The sequence below is a fragment of the Limulus polyphemus genome, unplaced genomic scaffold (genome assembly GCF_000517525.1).
Source record: "Limulus polyphemus unplaced genomic scaffold, Limulus_polyphemus-2.1.2 Scaffold2386, whole genome shotgun sequence".
Taxonomy (NCBI): Eukaryota; Metazoa; Arthropoda; class Merostomata; order Xiphosura; family Limulidae; genus Limulus; species Limulus polyphemus.
In genome coordinates this window covers 40,138-59,000 of record NW_013667996.1, presented here as the reverse complement: position 1 = coordinate 59,000, position 18,863 = coordinate 40,138, and the positions used below count along the sequence as shown (strand labels likewise).

Sequence of the window (18,863 nt, the reverse complement as noted above, 5' to 3'; positions counted from 1 at the left end):
CCCCCCCCCCCCCCCAAAAAAAAGTCATAATTCAATTCTTGTTGGTTTTGTTTTTAATAGAAATCTCTAAAGAAATAATACGTTAAGCCTACTCGTCTTGGAACTATAATACAGTATTGGTTTATTATGAACCGGCTGAATTCTTGTTTGTTTGTTTTTTTACATTGAATATTGTGAAATTCTGTGGTTTTCGCATACTCCATTTTCGTCCATAGAATACCAAAGTAGAATTTAGTTATCATACAATAAAACCCGACTTTTCCTCCAACTCGATGTCTCTTACTTTTTGTTCACTTCTAAGTTATCTCTATAATTATTTTGAGGCAGAAGTAACATAGATTTTTTTTTATGAGTTAACTACTCTCTATGGAAATTATTTCATCTTTATTTGTGTTATTATTCTCAAACTAAAAACGATTACGGTATTGTGGGAGAAAACTTATCAAAATGTGTGTTTCTTTGTTCTTAAGCGCAAAGATATGAAATGGGCTATGTCTGCTGTGCCCACCCCCGGGTATGAAACCCAGTTTTTAGCGTCGTAAGCTTGCAGACTTACTTAGCCAAAACAGACTCACTAAAAGATCTCCTTCACCTTAAAAATTACCGAAGGGGTTCATACCCCCCTTTGATTTTTAAAGAACCTTTTTCGAAATTATTTTTTTTCAACAACTTGTTTGTGGATTCATGATTTTGTGTGTTGCTGGGGACCCTCAGAACATATGAGTCACACAGAGAAACTTAAACAAAAGTAACAAATGTATTCCAGTTAATCCCCCCTAATAACTACTGTGGGGGTCAGTTGGTTTGTGTGTTTGTTTGAAGTTGAGCACAAAGCTACACAATGGGCTATCTGTGCTCTGACCACCACGGGTATCTAAACCCGGTTTCTAGCGATATAAGTCCGCAGACATATCGCTGTGCCACTGGGGGAGGGGGCAGGGGTCAGTTTGGTTAATCTGAGTTTTAACAGGTAAAAACATAAAATTACTATTTATGTTGTAATATACGGACCCCACCGGTAGTGAACAGTTTAAAAACAAGTCAATAATTTGATAAAGCACTCCATTTTAAAACCCTATCGGTAATCAGCCTTCAAGATAAGTGTTTTTCTTTGTTTTGCTATTGATCACTAAAAGATAACTGGATATGCCTTTTACATTTGTAAATGTAGTCAATTTGAATGTTAATAATATTGGAAGAACATGTCGCCACACGTATTTAGGTCTTCATTTTTGTCAAAAGCGCATTCGCTAACAATATTCACCAATAGGTGGCTTCTTGGGTAAACGTTTAAGGCGAAAGAAGATTTATTATATCTCTCAATACAACTGTAACAATGAGGACGTTCTCGAAACGTCGAGATAATAAACGTATTATTCTTCTAATTCGATTCAATTTGTTTGTTTGTTATGGATTTTGCGCAAAGCTACACGAGGGCTATCTGCGCTAGCCGTCCCTAATTTAGCAGTGTAAGACTAGAGGGAAGGCAGCTAGTCGTTACCATCCACCGCCAACTCTTGTGCTACTCTTTTACCTACGAATAGTGGGATTGACCGTCACATTATAACGCCCCCACGGCTGAAAGGGCGAGCATGTTTGGTGGGATGGGGATTCAATTTGATTGGATTACATCTCATCCTAATCCAACCTCCGACGTCGCTACTTCTATTCTAAAGTTTCGCATTTACTGGTGTAAGCTGTTTAATTGTCGTCTTACTTGTCAAAGCTAGTTTTCAGCCCGTTTGTTTCTTTCAACGTAAAGCTACACAATTGGCTATCTGCGCCGTTTCTGCTGAGGGGATCGATCTCCGAATTTTGATCTCATAAGCCTCCTCCACGACTGATTTTTCAGCTGGTTCCAATAGATATGTTTTTAGTTAAAAGCAGGGCCGGGGGTGGTGGGGGGTGCTTGCCGTCTAATTTTAGATTTATATTAGATTCGGTCCCATTATATGTCTCAGCTAAGAAAAGCTGGAGCCGGGACTGGTAAGAAGAGATTCATTAGTAATGCGATCCAGTACTGGAAACCGATTACGTTACTATTTTTCAGCAGGAGCGTCAATTAGTGACTAAGAGGGCAACCCACATTTCCAACAGGAGGTTTGAAGAAAAAAAAACTTTTTCGTCGTACAGATTACAAGATAATAACAATGTTGATGTCATTATCGAATTAGTGTACACTAAAACAGAACGTCTGGACTATCAGTGAGCCAAGCCTCAGTCTCTTAACGAACTGAAACAGTGTTAGTATCATATTGTTTCTTCAAACATATCATTAGTTGTACTGTAGGCATGCGCAATTCCAGTACAGAATTGTGATTAGTTGTACTGTGGGCATGCGCAGTTGCAGTTTATTCTAAAGTACCAAGATATCAGGATAATGAAGAAATGTTTACACTTTTTTTTTGTTTTTCAAATATCCTAAGACACCAAGGGTCGTGGCATTAGTTTTTCTGTATTTGTTATTAAATACGGGGCTAAACAGTGGGTAATCTGTGAAAGCCGAATTATTTAAGCCACTGTAAGCTTTACAAGTGGTTACTTTCTTGTCAATAGTTGGACGTATTTGTTACTTTCTTGTCAATAGTTCGGTGTATTTGTTAAAATATATCGTAAGTGGTTGCTTTCTTATCAATAGTTGGACGTTTTTGTTACTTCCTTGTCAATAGTTCGGCGTATTTGTTACTTGCTTGTCAACAGTTCGGTGTATTTGTTTAAAATCTATTATAAATGGCTACTTTCTTGTCAATAATTAACATTTATCGACTTTTATATGTAATAGTTTACTGTTCTATGTTGATGCCAGGGAACTTTGAAAAGTGTGGGGAGAGAGAAAAAAATACTTTCAAAAAGAAATTAACTCTTTCCAGTTGTTCCCCATACTTTATTGTTTGACATTTATGCTTTTGGCCTTCAAATGTTATAATTTTTTTTTTCATTCCACTAGAAATATATTTTCGAGATGTGTGTGAGAATTATCTTTTTAGAGCCGAAGCATAAAATAATAAAAATAAGTGTGATTCGAAATTTGTAAAATTATAGGCATGATAAGGCAAAATAGTGTTAAAAAAGTTTTAAATATATATTTATATATGTATATCCAAATGGATTCTAGTGCGTCATATAGCTCCCCACATTTTTCCTAGGCTTCCCTGGATTTAGTTACATCCATCCACCACCTACGACAGACCGGCCACCCGCCACCCTTTATGCTGACCATTACACCACTACTCCAGCTCTCACCCCTATTACTAACATCACCCGATCCGAGCCCTCTTCCATAGCAATTAATAATAGTTACTTACCTAGGGATCATTATATACAACAACGACATACAGGTAAGTCATGGTTAACACAGTGTAAGTGAGTTCACTGTCTATCTCCATTGTAATTATCGTATTTTTTTACACTATTATTCGACTTATGGACTCCCCCTTGTCTTTGAAATGATTCGGACCACAGTTTCTCAGTCATGCGCATCTTGTTTTTCTTTTCTGTTGTTACTTGAAGCAGTAGAAATGTTGATTAATGAAGACTTGAAGATTTATTTTTAATGGCGTCTCTTGTGTTACTCGACTTTGAGAGCAGCTGGGATTTTTGTGTCTGATTTAAAACAAATCACTACGACGTTAAATCTCCAATATTTGGAATCGTTTGTCGCCCTCTTGTTTGTTTTGTTTGTTGTTGTTGTTTTATTTATTTCGCGCAAAGCTACACGAGGGCTATCTGAGCTAGCCGTCCCTAATTTAGCAGTGTAAGACTAGGGGGAAGGCAGCTAGTCATCACCGCCAGTCCCCCTTCTTTTCTTCATAATTTCAACTCCACGTGTGGATATATATATATTGTGATAATTTGCCTGAATTATGTTCTAACAGATATGTTAATTGTAAGCCTAAAAATATTATCTAGGTGTCGTAGCTTTACCATGTAACATATATATATCCCCAAATATAAAGAAAAGTCTTCTTGTTTTGTTCTAATATACAAGAAGTCTCTGAGGAACTAACAAAACGATGAGTAATGGTAGAATTAGATATTAATTCATCATCATTTGTAATGAGCTTATTGGTTCTCTTCTGTCCTTGCAAGCCTTCGCTAATTTCGTAGAACCCTAATTAATAAGTATTTACTGAACAGTAATTAAACTAATTATGTTTTTCCAAGCGACATTTAATTTCCATTTGTATATGTATATATACTGGTAACCGAGTTTGCTGCAGAGATTTTAATGATGCTGAAATTGACGGTGGCGCCATCTATATGTCAGACAGAGAGACAACAACGTGTAGTGTAATTCTACTGAAAAAGCTCGTCACCTCATCGTTTTTCTTGACTCTGACTGGAGGCTCGTCTCTTACTTGCTCCTCATTCCAGATTCCCTTGTGAGAGTCACTCAAACCAGCAAGCTCTTGGCTTATTTTCTAAACTCCTCCACAGCTGTGAGTTCAGCAGGAGTTCCTGTGACACGTGCTTATTTTTGGAATTCTTCTAAACCACGTGCCCTCCGTAGCTCTTAACGATGTCTTCTGTCTTGCAGCTGAAGAGCTGGCACTCTACTGAGGACGGCTTTAGAAGTACTTTCCTAGGTTACCGTGGTATATATATATATAAAGCGTTGATTTTTCCGGGATTTTGAAAGTGTGCAGGAAAACCTGAGTGTCTTAGTTCTCGGATCCCTCTAGTGACGCTCGTTATCGTCCTAGCCGAATAGCTACCTGAATTGCACGTTCCGCTAATCCTTGGTAAATTACTTGCGCTATTTAAGTGATGATAAACTAAATGAAAGTTACTACTTTATCGGTATTTGAAAGGTTGTGATTTTTTAATCTTCAAGTTTTAATTTTACAAAAAAAAAGATAATTAACAGAATCGGTTTTAACAACAACAAGCTTAATTTTTATGTCATCTCTCGCTTATTTCCTGGAAATGTCTAATCTTAACTCCTAGTTTTGATCATGTAAGGATTATAACAGTTCATAGCTTTAACCTTGATATTAATCCCTAGGTTTAATCAAGTAAGGGTTATAATAATACTTAACTTTAACCTTAATATTAACCTCTAGATTTGGTCACTTAAATTAATGTAGTAATGCTTAGTTTTAACTTTGATATTAATCCTTGGGTTTAATCAAGTAAGGGTTATAATAATACTTAACTTTAACCTTAATATTAACCTCTAGATTTGGTCACTTAAATTAATGTAGTAATGCTTAGTTTTTTTTCCTTCACTATTAAACCCAAGGATTAATATCAAAGTTAAGGTTATAATAATACTTAACTTTAACCTTAATATTAATCCTTACTTTTAATAATGTAAAGATACTTTACACTTACATATTGGAGAAATCAGCCATTTATGTCTTATCGTCCAGCCCTTACCGAAATATAGTGTTAGAATGATGTCATGTGTATTTTTTTTTGGGGGGGGGGGGTTACATTATAATAATTACGACAAATTAACACCAGTGTCTACAGCATGTATTACCATACCTGAATCAATAAAAATATTTGTTTCGTGAATGTGTGTCCTATCCTTTATGAATGTCTGTAATTATATGTAACCTAACGCGTCCTCTGTTAGTGGTTGTTAATTAATCCGTCCTATGTCTCTGTCCACAGTGGAACTAAATGGCCAGCAGACCTCAGCGCCTCTACTAACCCAAGCTTTATCAGGTACTGCAATGTAATATATATATATAATAATAATTGAATTAGTTCGTAATTGAATTGGTATTTTGGTTGCTACAGAATGTCAATGAATTGAAAGTTCTTTCTTTCTTTGTTTCTTTTTGAATTCGCGCAAAGCCACACGAGGGCTATCTGCGCTATCCGTCCCTAATTTAGCAGTGTAAGACTAGAGGGAGGGCAGCTAGTCATCACCACCTACCGTCAACTCTTGGGCTACTCTTTTACCAACGAATGGTGGGATTGACCGTCACATTATAACGCCCCCACGGCTGAAAGGGCGAGCATGTTTGGTGTGAGAGGGATTCGAACCCGCGAGTCGAGTGCCTTAACCACCTGGCCATGCCGGGCCAAATTGAAAATTCTAGAATATTTTATTAATTTTCGACGTATCCTCATGTCATCGTGATGTTTTTTCTCAGTACCTCCTAAGTCACAACTGGCTTTCTCAATTTAATAATCAGTCGTCAGTTCGTCGTAAGCAGAGTGTGAAGATCTTTTGAAACAAAATCATAGAAAAAGTATATAAATGAACACAAGCTGTTAGGGCCGTACTCAGAATTTGTCTAGACAAACACACACACACAGAGAGAAAAAGTTGTCACTGCCAGCACTCAGTTTGGTTTGTATTTGACATTTTGATTATTTTCCTCCCTTCTGGGAAAAAAATGAACTCTGATTGTATAAGAATTTCGATGGAGAAGCCCCCACATAACAAGAACACTTCAAAACACGATATAATTAATCATAATAATATTTGAAAAATATGTATGTGTGATATAAAATATATATATATACGATATAAATAAGGCATGGTTTAGAAAAAAAAAATATCTTTGCTCTTTCTTTCCCACCCTCTTTCTGTTTTTTTTTTCTTCTCTCTTTCTTTTATTTTGTTGTTGGAGCGGAAAAAAATGTCGGTGGTTACCCCGAAACCTCCTCCTCTGATATAGAGATAAACTGATAGTGTTCTCTCTTCAGTCAACAATCCTTGTGATATTAGTAAAAAGTAAAGGCCTGAAATGTATTTATTTAAACAAAATGAAATTGTTTTGCTTCTATAAGTCACTGAGAAGCTTATTTTACAAATCAAAAACCATGGCAACAGTTTTCCAGAACGAACAGGTAATGTTGAACAGTATAGTAGGCTTAGCAAGGAATCGTTATTGAGTTTATAATTTTTTACGAGTTGAACAGTCAGTTTCTATCTAAATTTCCGTAGTTTTTTTTTTTTCGTTTGGGTTTTCATTGCTCACTAGACCCCAAGCCTCGGTTTCATACAACTGTCCACCTAGAAACCATAAATGTTTTATCTCCCACTTGATAAGCCATCAGCACTTTAACGATTTATTTCTATAGCATGCTTCACAACAAATCCATCTTTAAACAGGAAAAACACAATTCTGTGTGTGTGAAGTCTTTTACGATCAAATAAAGTGAGGAAACACTGAAAACTGCAACGTTAGCAAAGCTTATCTATAAAAGGCTAAAATAAGTACTTAAAGTTAAATTTGAAATATCGTAAATCGTTTATATTAATTATATTAATTTTCGATACGATTAAAAAAATTATGTTTTATTGCCTTCTTTTTAAAGCCTTTGCGCTCGTCAAATATTTGTGTTTTACTCATCTCTCGTAAGAGGGCGCCTTTTGAAGTGTGTCGTGTAAAAATAGAAATCTCAGACTAATGTATATGTTGCTTTTGTTATAATGTTAAATGTGATCTTACTTACAGAAAGGTTTCGTATTTTTCTTTAATCTTACACTGGTTCGTAGAAACCATCATTTATCGTTTATTTTTTGCTTGTTCTGGTTCTTGCAACGTTCTCTTTTCTGTCATACTTTAGTGATAAATAACTATGGGCCCACGGGGTTTGCTCCGCCCACCTCCCCTGCCAACAACCGTGGGTTTCCTGCCACGAATAGTCCGGGACCGATTGACCTGTACAGTTCGAACCATGACACCATGGGATACGTCCAGGCCACTAGCCCTCAGCCATCTGGGTTTCCCCCTATCGCTGTCAGCAGGGTAAGTATGAAAACACAAAACGGTTTATAAGAGAAACAGTTTTAGTCAGAGTTTCTATGGGAAAAAAGTAAATACGTTCGGATAATGTTCGTGTTGTCGTGACTTCTGTGGTTCGTATAATTTTTGAACCATTTGTACATATTCTTATTTTTCTGTGCTGCAGCTGCGTCCACTGTGTTCCTCGACAAGTGACTTACACGACCCGAATTATTATCACATCTTTCAAACAAAATCCAACGAACTCAGTTACGTTCAAGGTAAGCCAAAATATATTAAACAATCTGCGCTGGAAAAACCAAAACACACCAATTTCTACTGAAGGTAACTCTGATTTATACCGAACTTTACTGTAGATAACCTTAACTTACCAAACTCTACTGAAGGTGACCTTAACTTACCAAACTCTACTGAAGGTAACCTTAACTTACCAAACTCTACTGAAGGTAACCTTAACTTACCAAACTCTACTGAAGATCAACTTGACTTACCAAACTCTACTGAAGGTAACCTTAACTTACCAAACTCTACTGAAGATCAACTTGACTTACCAAACTCTACTGGAGGTAACCTTAACTTACTAAACTCTACTGAAGGTAACCTTAACTTACTAAACTCTACTGAAGGTAACCTTAACTTACTAAACTCTACTGAAGGTGACCTTAACTTACCAAACTCTACTGAAGGTAACCTTAACTTACCAAACTCTACTGAAGATAAACTTGACTTTACACATATAATTATGTATATTGAACATGATATTCCAATCTCAACAGCGTTACAAGCTAAAAGGCCAGATGAGAGATCCAAGGGAGGTTCAGGCACAGCTGTCTAATTTAGAAAGTTGTCTAGATGGGTGAAAACCATCATTAGCATATGCTGCCTACACAGCTACTTTTAACCCTAACTTGATGACATACTAAGCAATACTGAAGGAAGATCATTTTGATGAACGAAACTTGTCATATGGTGGTGTTTATTAACAGTGGCTTACTTACTAATATATTTGGCCACAGTGAAGATAATCCATGCAGATTAGGATCATCCTGTGGTTTTATCAAAACAGCCGTACTAATCTGCTTTATTCACTTGATACACTAATAATAATAATACATATCAGTGGGATTTCTAGGATTTGTTATTTGAGGACATAAAGGGTCGGTTTGGAGGCAGAAGAATTTAACACTTTTGTGTCTGTGGAAGTCTCAATGTAGAGAATTAAAAAAAAACATGAAACTATATCTGAGATGTTAACTGTTAAGGGGCAGAGCTCCCTGATGGGGTTTGCCCCCCCACGCCTCCCCAATGGACACACTTTTTATCCATATGCATTGTAGCATATTATATATATATATATTGTAATCACATGAAAAATATTTCCAAAATAATTAAAAACGTGTAGTAAATTGAAAGAAATATAAAAGTATGGCAACCATACATGCAAGTGACAGAAAATACTGTTCCCATCAACTGGACTTCGTAAAAAAACTTCAGCCCTAATATGGGTTACGGTGTTTTAATGAATTATTGTTGTGCCAAATTGCATTATTTCTATTCAACTCCACTTTTGAGATCGATTCATGAAAAAAAAATGCTACACTGAATAAAATTCCACATCCCAACTTTTTAATTTTGTGTTTGACCCCGTGTTGTCGTCTGAGGTGCCTCTGGCATTCTGGGTATTTGTGTGTGACGTAATTCCTGTTTAGGTAGATTCAATAAAAACCACGCATAAGCTATAGTTTTAATATCTTAAATCAGATGTTTATTTGCTAGAAGGAGCTAATCGTGATGATGACGAAATGGTCTAGAAATTTCGCGTAGTAACTAGAAAACGAGAATGATATATAGTATTGATAATTTATTTAATGATTTTATCAGTTCAGTGTCTGTTAGTGACTTGGACAGTGAGAATTCTTACGCATATTTGTCTGCGATTCAATTAGACAGTGAGTTATTCATCGTGTTTGTTATCGATTATTAGCGAGGACATTCCGCAAATAGTATCGGAGTTTCTGTTAAAATGTTGTTTCTGAGGTTAGGCCTACAAGTGAACTTATCCTGTGGCAAGCGTTATTGAATAAATAAATTAATTCGTTATCGTTACGTGGTCTGAACTTGATATTATTTTTACCAAATAATCAAAGAACTTTCCCAAAGATAGCACACTTTACAACAATATATTTAATTGTTTATATTATTAAACTACTAAAGAAATCCCAAGACTTACTTTGTGAATAACAAGACTAATTTGATTTTCTTGCAGGGTCCTCTGATTGCAGCAGCTTTCACTAACGGATATCACTGAAGTTGACCAGCATTAGTAAGGTATAGTAGAGAAACTTAACAATTTGAATCTACGTTTACGGTTACTAACCAAAGTCCGATATCCCCGGTAGATTAACTTAGGTGAGGGTTGAGAAGTTCAAGCTTTAGAGACATTTATAGTATTTATTTTTATTTTTTCATAAATATACTTCACTCGTAGTGAACCCGATATTTTTTATACCACTCTTCTTTTGTTACAAAATTATTATTTATTTATTAGAGTAAGAAATACGATGCACCTGCTCGGTCTAAAGTATTAGCTACAAGCCCTAAACATACGCTCAAATTGTTAAGTTTTCATTTCGTAGTGCCATCTATGTTACAAAACTATTATTAATCTATTGGAGTAAGAAGTACGAAGCATCTTCTGGATATAAGGTAGATTGAAATTGTCAAGTTTCCCCCTATACCTTACTACTGCTTAGACAGCAGTCCATCACTGTAAGAGACATTTACTCTTGATTGAAGGGGGTGGGGAGAATCATCTAAAACCAACCTAATTCAGGAATATGGTCAAATCAAGAATAGACTGAACGACTCGTGTTTGTTTTCTGCCATAACTTATAATTTTGCGTTATGAGAATAAGAGTAATTTCGTTTTTGTTGTTTTTTTTAACAAAAGGGTTTGTTTGTCTGTCCTGTGGCGACTGCAGTTATCGAAATCCAGTTTTTAGCATTATAAGTTTTCATATAATTAAATAAAATAAACTAAATAGAAAACTAATGATTTATAAAGAAATGTAAATGAATAGTCATACTTAAAGGGTACACTTAGCAACACGAGATATAACATTCATAGTTGTTCACATACATTGTTACTTTTTTTTTCCGTTTCTCACAAATACGAAACTCATATCTGCCTTCTCTCAAACAGCTAGGATAAGTTGGATCCTCAGGGAAGAACAGAAAGATGCTGTGACTTCTGGTTTTCTGAATAAAATGGACTTTATGGACTATATATTGCACTTGTGTCTGGGTGAGCCTATGTTTAATATGATAATAAACTAAGATCCAGTAAAAGGCTAACCTGCTAATCTGTGGAGATCTTCAATGTAATTAAGAGTTGGAGGCTAGACGTGGAGCAGAAGGAAGGTGTTATTTTGTTGATTTTCCTTTGCTGGTGAAGTACTTACTCGATCAGAAGACTTGGATTCAAAGGCAAACTTTTTTTTTTCGGTTTTCGAAAAACATGGTTGATGTTGTAAAAATGTCTTGTTGAACTGATAACCAAGTAGGCCTATACTTCGAGGTCATCAGTTACTTTGATCGTTACTAATACTGTCTCCATAGTAACCACTCTGGGGGCTTTTGTTTGTTTCTTTGTCTAATTGTGATCCAGCCTGGTCTGATGTTATTTGGGATTGATAAAGTCCAGTTAATAAAATAAAAATAAAAAAGAGAGAGACTGTATACCTCTTTTTACTGTGAAATTTACATAATTCTAATCTTTTTGTGTGTGTGTGTATGTGTGTTTAACATTTGTTCTTTCACTATGTACCACATTATTAGGTAATACATCATTACAATAACAAGTGTGTGTTCTAATGAAAAGTTGGTAGTTAGGCCTCTCTTTCTTTATCTTTGTATTTTTTAACTTTGATCTTTTTACTTTTTTTTTTCGAGTATTTAACTCATATTTTTATGCAAATTTTCATACACTCGAAAAGTAGAAGCATAAAGTTTATGAAATAAACACAAAACCTTAATAACTAGCAATTGTAACAAATATAGACCTCTTTAGTTTGAAAACTGCTAGTTTAATCTGTGAACATTTATCAAGATAGAGTCAAATAATTTGTTTTACATATTGTAGTCCTATTAATACAACAAAGACTTATCTTATCCGATAGAAAATGCTTCATACAATATGCTAAATATTTAAAGATTTTTTTTAAAAATGAATTTCGAAGTTGTGTATTACGATATTTTCTTTAAACGTTATGGCTGAGTGCAAACCTCGTTTTCATCTACTCGGACTGCATCTTTGTAACCGCCTAAGTCTGGTGACGTAAGCCTAAAACTCGAGATACAAATGCAAAGACATTCGTATTTCAAATAATCTTTATTCAAAAATGATTTATTATCATTATGTTCGAAGCGCAGATCAGAGTATAATGTAGCTTGGTTGAACAAGTTTCATTAGAATTAGAGTTAAAACGGGTAAATCTTGTTATAGTATAGAAGAAAGATCCCGTCACTCCACGTTTTTCTTTTGAGCTTTAGAACGTTTTCTAACGCTATTTAAAATGAGATAGTGGTGTGCGTGTTGTGTGCGTTGTTTGTCTATATTTGATTCTGAACGTGTTAGAAGTATTTGAACGCTAACCGTATTGATTCTACTCGAGAAACAGTCGTTGCTTTTAAGTTTTTATCAGACTAGATTTATTGGTAATATTTGGCGCTTATTATTATTGTTCATTCATTGTATAATGTTGTTAGGTTAATCTAAGTGGATAGTCAATTTGGTCACCAGCAGTAATATGCTCGAGACGCGTTTTCAGTCGAGATCATGATCAACTACTGTTAGGCTTAACCAATTATTTGCATGAAGAATGTAATTGTCTGAACGTTCACCCTTCAACGGTTTAAAATGTTTTTTCGCAATCTGAAAGACAGCTGGATTTTTTTTAAGTGTTTTGATAAAATTTATTGTTTTTCAAGACAGAGATATTGTTCGAATAAGGCTCGTAAAAACGAATCGTTTTAAGTAAAATTTTAAAATATGTCGTTTTTTTTAATATCTTACAAGTGTCACTTTTCCTTTGGCCTCACAATTTCTCATAGTAGAATATTTGGGAGAAAAGTCTTGGCGTAGAACTTAGCTTTACTTTTTACGTTTATTTTCAAACATTTGAGGTATTAACTTTGTATAAAAAGGTAGTAAACAATATCATACTTTTCTCAAATAAACTATTTCAGCTCGAACTGAACTTTGTATAAATTGAACAAATCTGTTGTCAGTCCTTTTAGAGTAAAAATATAGACTAATGCACTATTTATGCTTTATCACGAGGCGTGAACAAGGCCACATGATTTAAAGAGAAAATAAATTTTGTTTTTGTTTTAAGTAAACTTTTTAATTTATACGTGTATATATATATATATATACTCCACGTAGGGGAATGTTGCTTTGAAATATTTAGTATAATTAGTTGTGTCTTATTTTCTTAAAAAAGAATTTTGTCATATTTTTTACTAATTACTTTTTTTTTCAAAGCTGTGTTTGCATTTAGTGTAACAAAACTAAAACATTTAATTTAGGTATACATGTGAAGTTAGGATGTAGATGTATTACATTTGTGACTAACGGTCTCTTTTGACAGATTTTTGAAACAACAAATGATATTTATAGCTTAATTAATGACGGAGTTTGACGAAACAAAAGGATAATTCGTCATTATGATATTGAATGTATTTAAAAGGTCAACAGGAATTATAATTAAATAAACGTATGTTTATTTATTAATTTTTAATCGTACATTCTGTTGGAAGATTCATTCACCCCATTGGTAAAATTATAAAAGCATTTGTTCATACCAAAATATATATAGTACATAAAGAGTTACCCTATTTTTGAAAGCAAAAATAAGTGATACTTCTTCAATCAGTAATAATAATAAAAAAACTTATTGGTGGCAATAATTAAATAAAATAATAATAATTTTGGTACTTTTAATATATATATATACTGGCTGAAATATATAATATGGAGATCTATAGTATTCAGTATACATAAAAATCGCTACATGGAAGATAAACGTTTTGTCAACGTTTCGGTCAAACAGCTTTTATCAAAATTTGGTCCGAAACATTGATCGCATTTTTTCATCTCAACACGGTTATTTTGATCATTTCATATTTTTCAAATATTACTGTGTTGTACTACAACTCTTCACTGTGTGAGTATCAAGTGCTATATGGTTTAATTATCTTTATATACAATCGCTTGTTTGATTTTATCTTGAATGGCTATTAAAGTTATCTTTTTGGATTCCTTATAACCTTGAATTATAAGAAATTATTAAGTGTTTCAATAATAATTTTCATGCCCTTCAGATATGTCATCAGCTTATTGTAAGAGTCACGAAGTTTTAAAATTAATTCGCGCTGTTTGCCAATAGTTTCACATCTCTGTTCGTATACCGTGAACACTTGTTGTTGAATGTGTTCTTCAGAAATATATTCATTGTTAAAACGTGTATTATGTATTCCCCCCCCCCCCGAAACTTGCAAGAGTGACCTCTATAAGATGCTTGTTTCGTGTTTCTCTTAAAGCAATATCTTTTAGCTTTTATACATTTAATCGGGGGTGAAATTCTGTCGGTACTCACCGGTACCGAGTACCGGAACTTATCACTAGAACCGGGTACTAATTATTTGAACTGCTTTGTCGTTTTTTTATATATATTTTTTTCTTTTTCAAAAACAGGTCCACATCACCCAGCTGAGTACCTCAACTTTTTTTTTTGAGAATTTCACCCCTGAATTTAATCCAGAAAATAATGTAATAGTTTTTTCACCATACGAAAGTTCTCTCCCCGTTTTAAAAACAGGCGAGAACGAATTTAGTTTTGTTAATTTTCTAATGAAATGTAAGCATGTTTTAAATTGTATCCTATTACGTGTTTTAATTCGAGATGTTTGTCGAAATATCAAGATGAAAGGTAAATATTAGTTGTGTTTCTTAAATGTAGCTTTTACTCTGTCGATTAACATTAAAATAAAGCTTTTAACCACAGGTCAGAAAAATCTTCAACGTCTTTATAAGTGGGATACTTCCTAATTTTTTTAATTATTGTAAATAAGTGTTGTCATATTTTTCTCGCGCTCATCGGAAAAAAAAAAATTGCCTTAAACAGTACCAATAATTAAACACATTTCGTATAGCAATAGGTCAAACGTTTGCCGCGAGTTATGCACTTATGCTACAGAGGCCTTGCTCTAACACGTTAATTGTGTATATTAACTTCAGTCAAGTTGTTGGCGACCATGTCTTTCCGTTAGCAGCGACACCTGTGTTGTATTACAACTGTATATTATCACTATCACGCAGCATTATCTATGCACGAGAGACAAACAATTTGTTGGAAAATTTTCACCTAGTAAGATACATTATTGTTTAATGTTGAATAATTTCTTCTCTCGTACAGTGTGTAGCATTGAAATATTGTTTGATTTTAGAAACCCGTAAAATTGTGCATAGAACTAGCTATAGTAATAGGTATATTTATACTTCAATGGTTTTTTTATTTATTTTTTACTATTGTTGTTTTCAGTAATTTCCGAATTGCAGAGACATCTATAAAACGAAACTAATATATAAAATAAAATGCAGATTAAACATTTAGGACTAATGGTTGCAACATAAAACGAACCAATCAAACAAGTTCGTTTCGCAACTGTATACAACGTGACGCATTTCAACCGTTATCTTATGATGTACTTATGATCGTAACAAAAGAGCGGACTGCTGACGTTTATAATAAGAATTGCTTAAGTTTCTTGGCTTGTTATAAACCTGAAAATACCTTTTAGGTTGATTAGCTGCTTGTTATTGTTTCTTCGGAGTGTTTGTAAAAATTCTTGAGAGTTGAGAGGAAACGAAAAAAAAAAAGAAAAAACATTGTATGCCCACACACGAACTTGTTGGTGCTCGATTTATTTTTAATTTTTGGCCTTTTATCGTTGACGTTTTTTATTATTATTGTCTTGTAATGTGTAGCTATAACTGTATTCTGTTTTTATGTTATACAAAAATGTTCACCGCATTTACTTTAAAGTAAAAAAAAAAATGTATTGACCTGTTTGATTGTGAAGAAAGTAATTTTTTGATCATGAAACTGCACTATGTATATGGTAATACTAATCATTTCAATATTATAACATATGAAAAATATGTGCGTTATGATTTGTGAATGTTGTGATTTATCATATTATTATTATAATGGTTTTTTATGAGGCAGTCAAGTATTGGAGACCAATGTCATATGTTCTCAAGAATGCTACTAACACACGTCGTATGAATGAATTAACGAAAAATATTCTAAGCCTATAATCTTAATTTAAAAACAATGCTGCAGTTAGCACCTGTCAGGGGAAGTTTAAACTTATAAATAAAACCAAAAATTACAATACAAGTTTTAAAAAAATGATGTATATTCATTTTGGATTTTAGAGGAAGTCTCACCAGATGGTGATTACGTAATTTATCCAAACCGTCAAACAACTGACCCCTCGTTTTTTAAGCAGGTCATGAATTAAATTGAGGTAAGATTTAAGAATTCAGAGTTCAGCTATGCATAAATTTACATCTTCATAGGAAGTTTCGGAATAATTTATGAATAAATTGTAAATGTATATATTGAGATCATTGACGTTGGTCCCAAGCTGGTTCAACAAAACTTGGCGAATACGTAATTGTGGGTAATTTATTTTTCCAAGAGTTTCGTATAACTCTTTTCAATTTTAAAGTGTACAGATGGCAGTTTTGTTTAAGCAACTTAATTTATTTGTTTAGAAGTTCATTACTGCAGACAATGTTGGTGTATTCCTCATCAGACACCTGGGACAAACCTAAACCAACTCTGGTTTTGTTGAACCATGTATGCTTATTGGATAAATTTGTACAGCACGTGAATAACGTATCTATAATATCAAACATGTAAAAATGATTGCATATGTTGCCCTAGTTAGAAATTTTGTAAATCTGTTGTGAGAATTATTATGTATGTTTTTCTACCCTTTAGAGAAATGAATATATATGTGTTCTTATGGTTCTAAACAATACTTGGTAATGTTTATTACTTGAAGTTTAAACATTTTTGTTGTTGTTTAATCTGGGACTTTTTCTCCCTTCATTTATTCGGGTTTCCATAGAACAGGCACTCACAGAACAACGACACAATGGAATTTTATGAACTATACTTATAAGTGCTCGTTTGTTTACTTTCATTGAAAAATTATAAATTTTTAATTTAGAAGTATCACTTTCCATTAGCTTAGGTTTAGTTTATTTCTTTTAAAAAATGCTCTGGAAAAAATTTAAAAAGTTATATATTTGGAAAATATTTTCCACTCAAGTGTTCTTGTAAAGTGGGAGCTTAGTCTCCCCCAATAATCCCTTTTTATCCCAGCCCCATTGTACACACTTGTCTATATGGTAAAAGTTTCTTGCTGTAAATTGCTCTGTTGTTTAATCAGTGGCTCACTGAATAAAGTTGTACTGTATAATACTTTTTCATTTGTCTTTGTTTTATATCCATTTATTTTTCAAATGTACGCCTCTTATTACTATTATTATTATATTTTAAATTTCGTATCAGTTGTCATTTGTCTCACCTTTTTGTGTTGGTTATGTGCCCGTGAACAATTTTGTGTTTGTTTAAGCCTCTAAGGTAACCGAAAAAGAAAAAAGAAAATAGTCAAAAGGTGAGATGAAACAGATAGATATATGTGTTCAAAATTATATAAAAGTAGCAACAGAAGAGCTGATTAATCGTGGTGAATTATTAGACCTCAAGTATAGACCAACTTAGGCTTCAGCCTAGGCCTAATTGAGTTTTCAGAAATAATTTTAAGCCTAACATAATAACTATTAATGCTACAATAATAAGTCCTTTCGTTCTTGTGGTTTTGACCCACTTCAGATTGAGACTGAACGAGTTATATGAAAACTTACAGACAAAACAAATAAATCTTATCAGCAATGGGTGATAATAACAAAACGTTTTACACATCTTTACTGTATGCTATTTCTTATATTGCAAACTCACGAAGCTCTGATACTGCTATTAACATATAAGAAAAATTAGCATAGTTTTTATTTTTCAGCAGTTACGAAAATCTGAAATAGTAATGTTAACTGCCTACTCAGAAATTCAAATAATAAAAAACAATGAAGTTTAAAAATAACTTGAGTTGCATGAAAAGCAAAAAAATAAAAATAAAAAAATCTTAAGATCCTAAAGTTGAAAAAGCACTATTAGTTATTCAGATCAAGGCCTAGCATGGCCTGGTAGCTAGGACGCTCAACTCGCAAATTGTGGGTCGCGGCTTCGAATCCTATCACCAGACATGCTTGTCTTTTCAGCCGTGTGGACGTTATAATGTTACAGTAAACCCCACTTTTCATTGATAAAGAGTTGCTGGTGGGGTAGTAGGTATTGACTAGTTGACCTTATTCCAGTCTATCGCTTCTACATTAGGGACGGCTAGCGCAGATAGCCTAACGTGAAATTCAACAAAACAATTACGTACAAAACTACACAATACCCTATCTCTGCTGTGCTCAGCGCGTGTATCAAAACACAAGTTTTAGCATTATAAGCCCTCAACGTTATTGCTGAGCCAATAGCGGGCGAGAAAAAACAAAATGATCTAAAAATAGAAGTACAAACATACAGCAGATAGCATTAAAAATACATGGCTATAATTAGCATTAAAATTTTCTAATTATTTCCGAGTCTTTTTTGTTTAATACATAACATTTCACCCAATTATTTTGCCCATTTCTTTACGAGTACTCCAACCTACAAAGCTTAAAATGACTCAGTGTGATACCATATGTGGACCCAGGCACCCCACCAGCAGTGAGCGTCATACAAAAAGTTGATAACCAGTGTTAATAAGTGCTAAAAATTATTTAAACCGATTTAAGGATGTTAAAGTCCAATAAGTAAAACCATCATTTTACAAAATACATATATTACCAATACTTGAAGAACGCCATCTACTGTCAGTTTTAAATAATATTCTGTAGCAGTTTAGATTCTCTTTGGTCTTGTTTGTTTGTTTTTAATTATGCACAAAGCTATACAAGGGCTA

The 18,863-nt window shown here is 33.7% G+C and overlaps 1 protein-coding gene across 5 annotated transcripts in view; it reads left to right on the top strand.

The window, feature by feature from the left end:
* LOC106466809 (RNA-binding protein Musashi homolog Rbp6-like) overlaps positions 1-13,148 on the top strand; it is a 110,164-nt gene extending 97,016 nt beyond the window's left edge. For 2 of the 5 annotated variants that reach the window (XM_022394890.1, XM_022394889.1), the window contains exons 7-11: positions 3,147-3,338; positions 5,620-5,673; positions 7,534-7,715; positions 9,979-10,040; positions 10,915-13,148. In XM_022394890.1, the coding sequence (XP_022250598.1) occupies positions 3,147-3,338; positions 5,620-5,673; positions 7,534-7,715; positions 9,979-10,020 (470 nt within the window). In that variant the 3' untranslated portion in view covers positions 10,021-10,040; positions 10,915-13,148. The remainder of the gene's footprint in view (positions 1-3,146; positions 3,339-5,619; positions 5,674-7,533; positions 7,716-9,978; positions 10,041-10,914) is intronic. The other 3 variants (XM_022394891.1, XM_013927108.2, XM_022394892.1) reach the window with 2 other exon arrangements.
* The last annotated feature ends 5,715 nt before the right edge of the window (positions 13,149-18,863 follow it).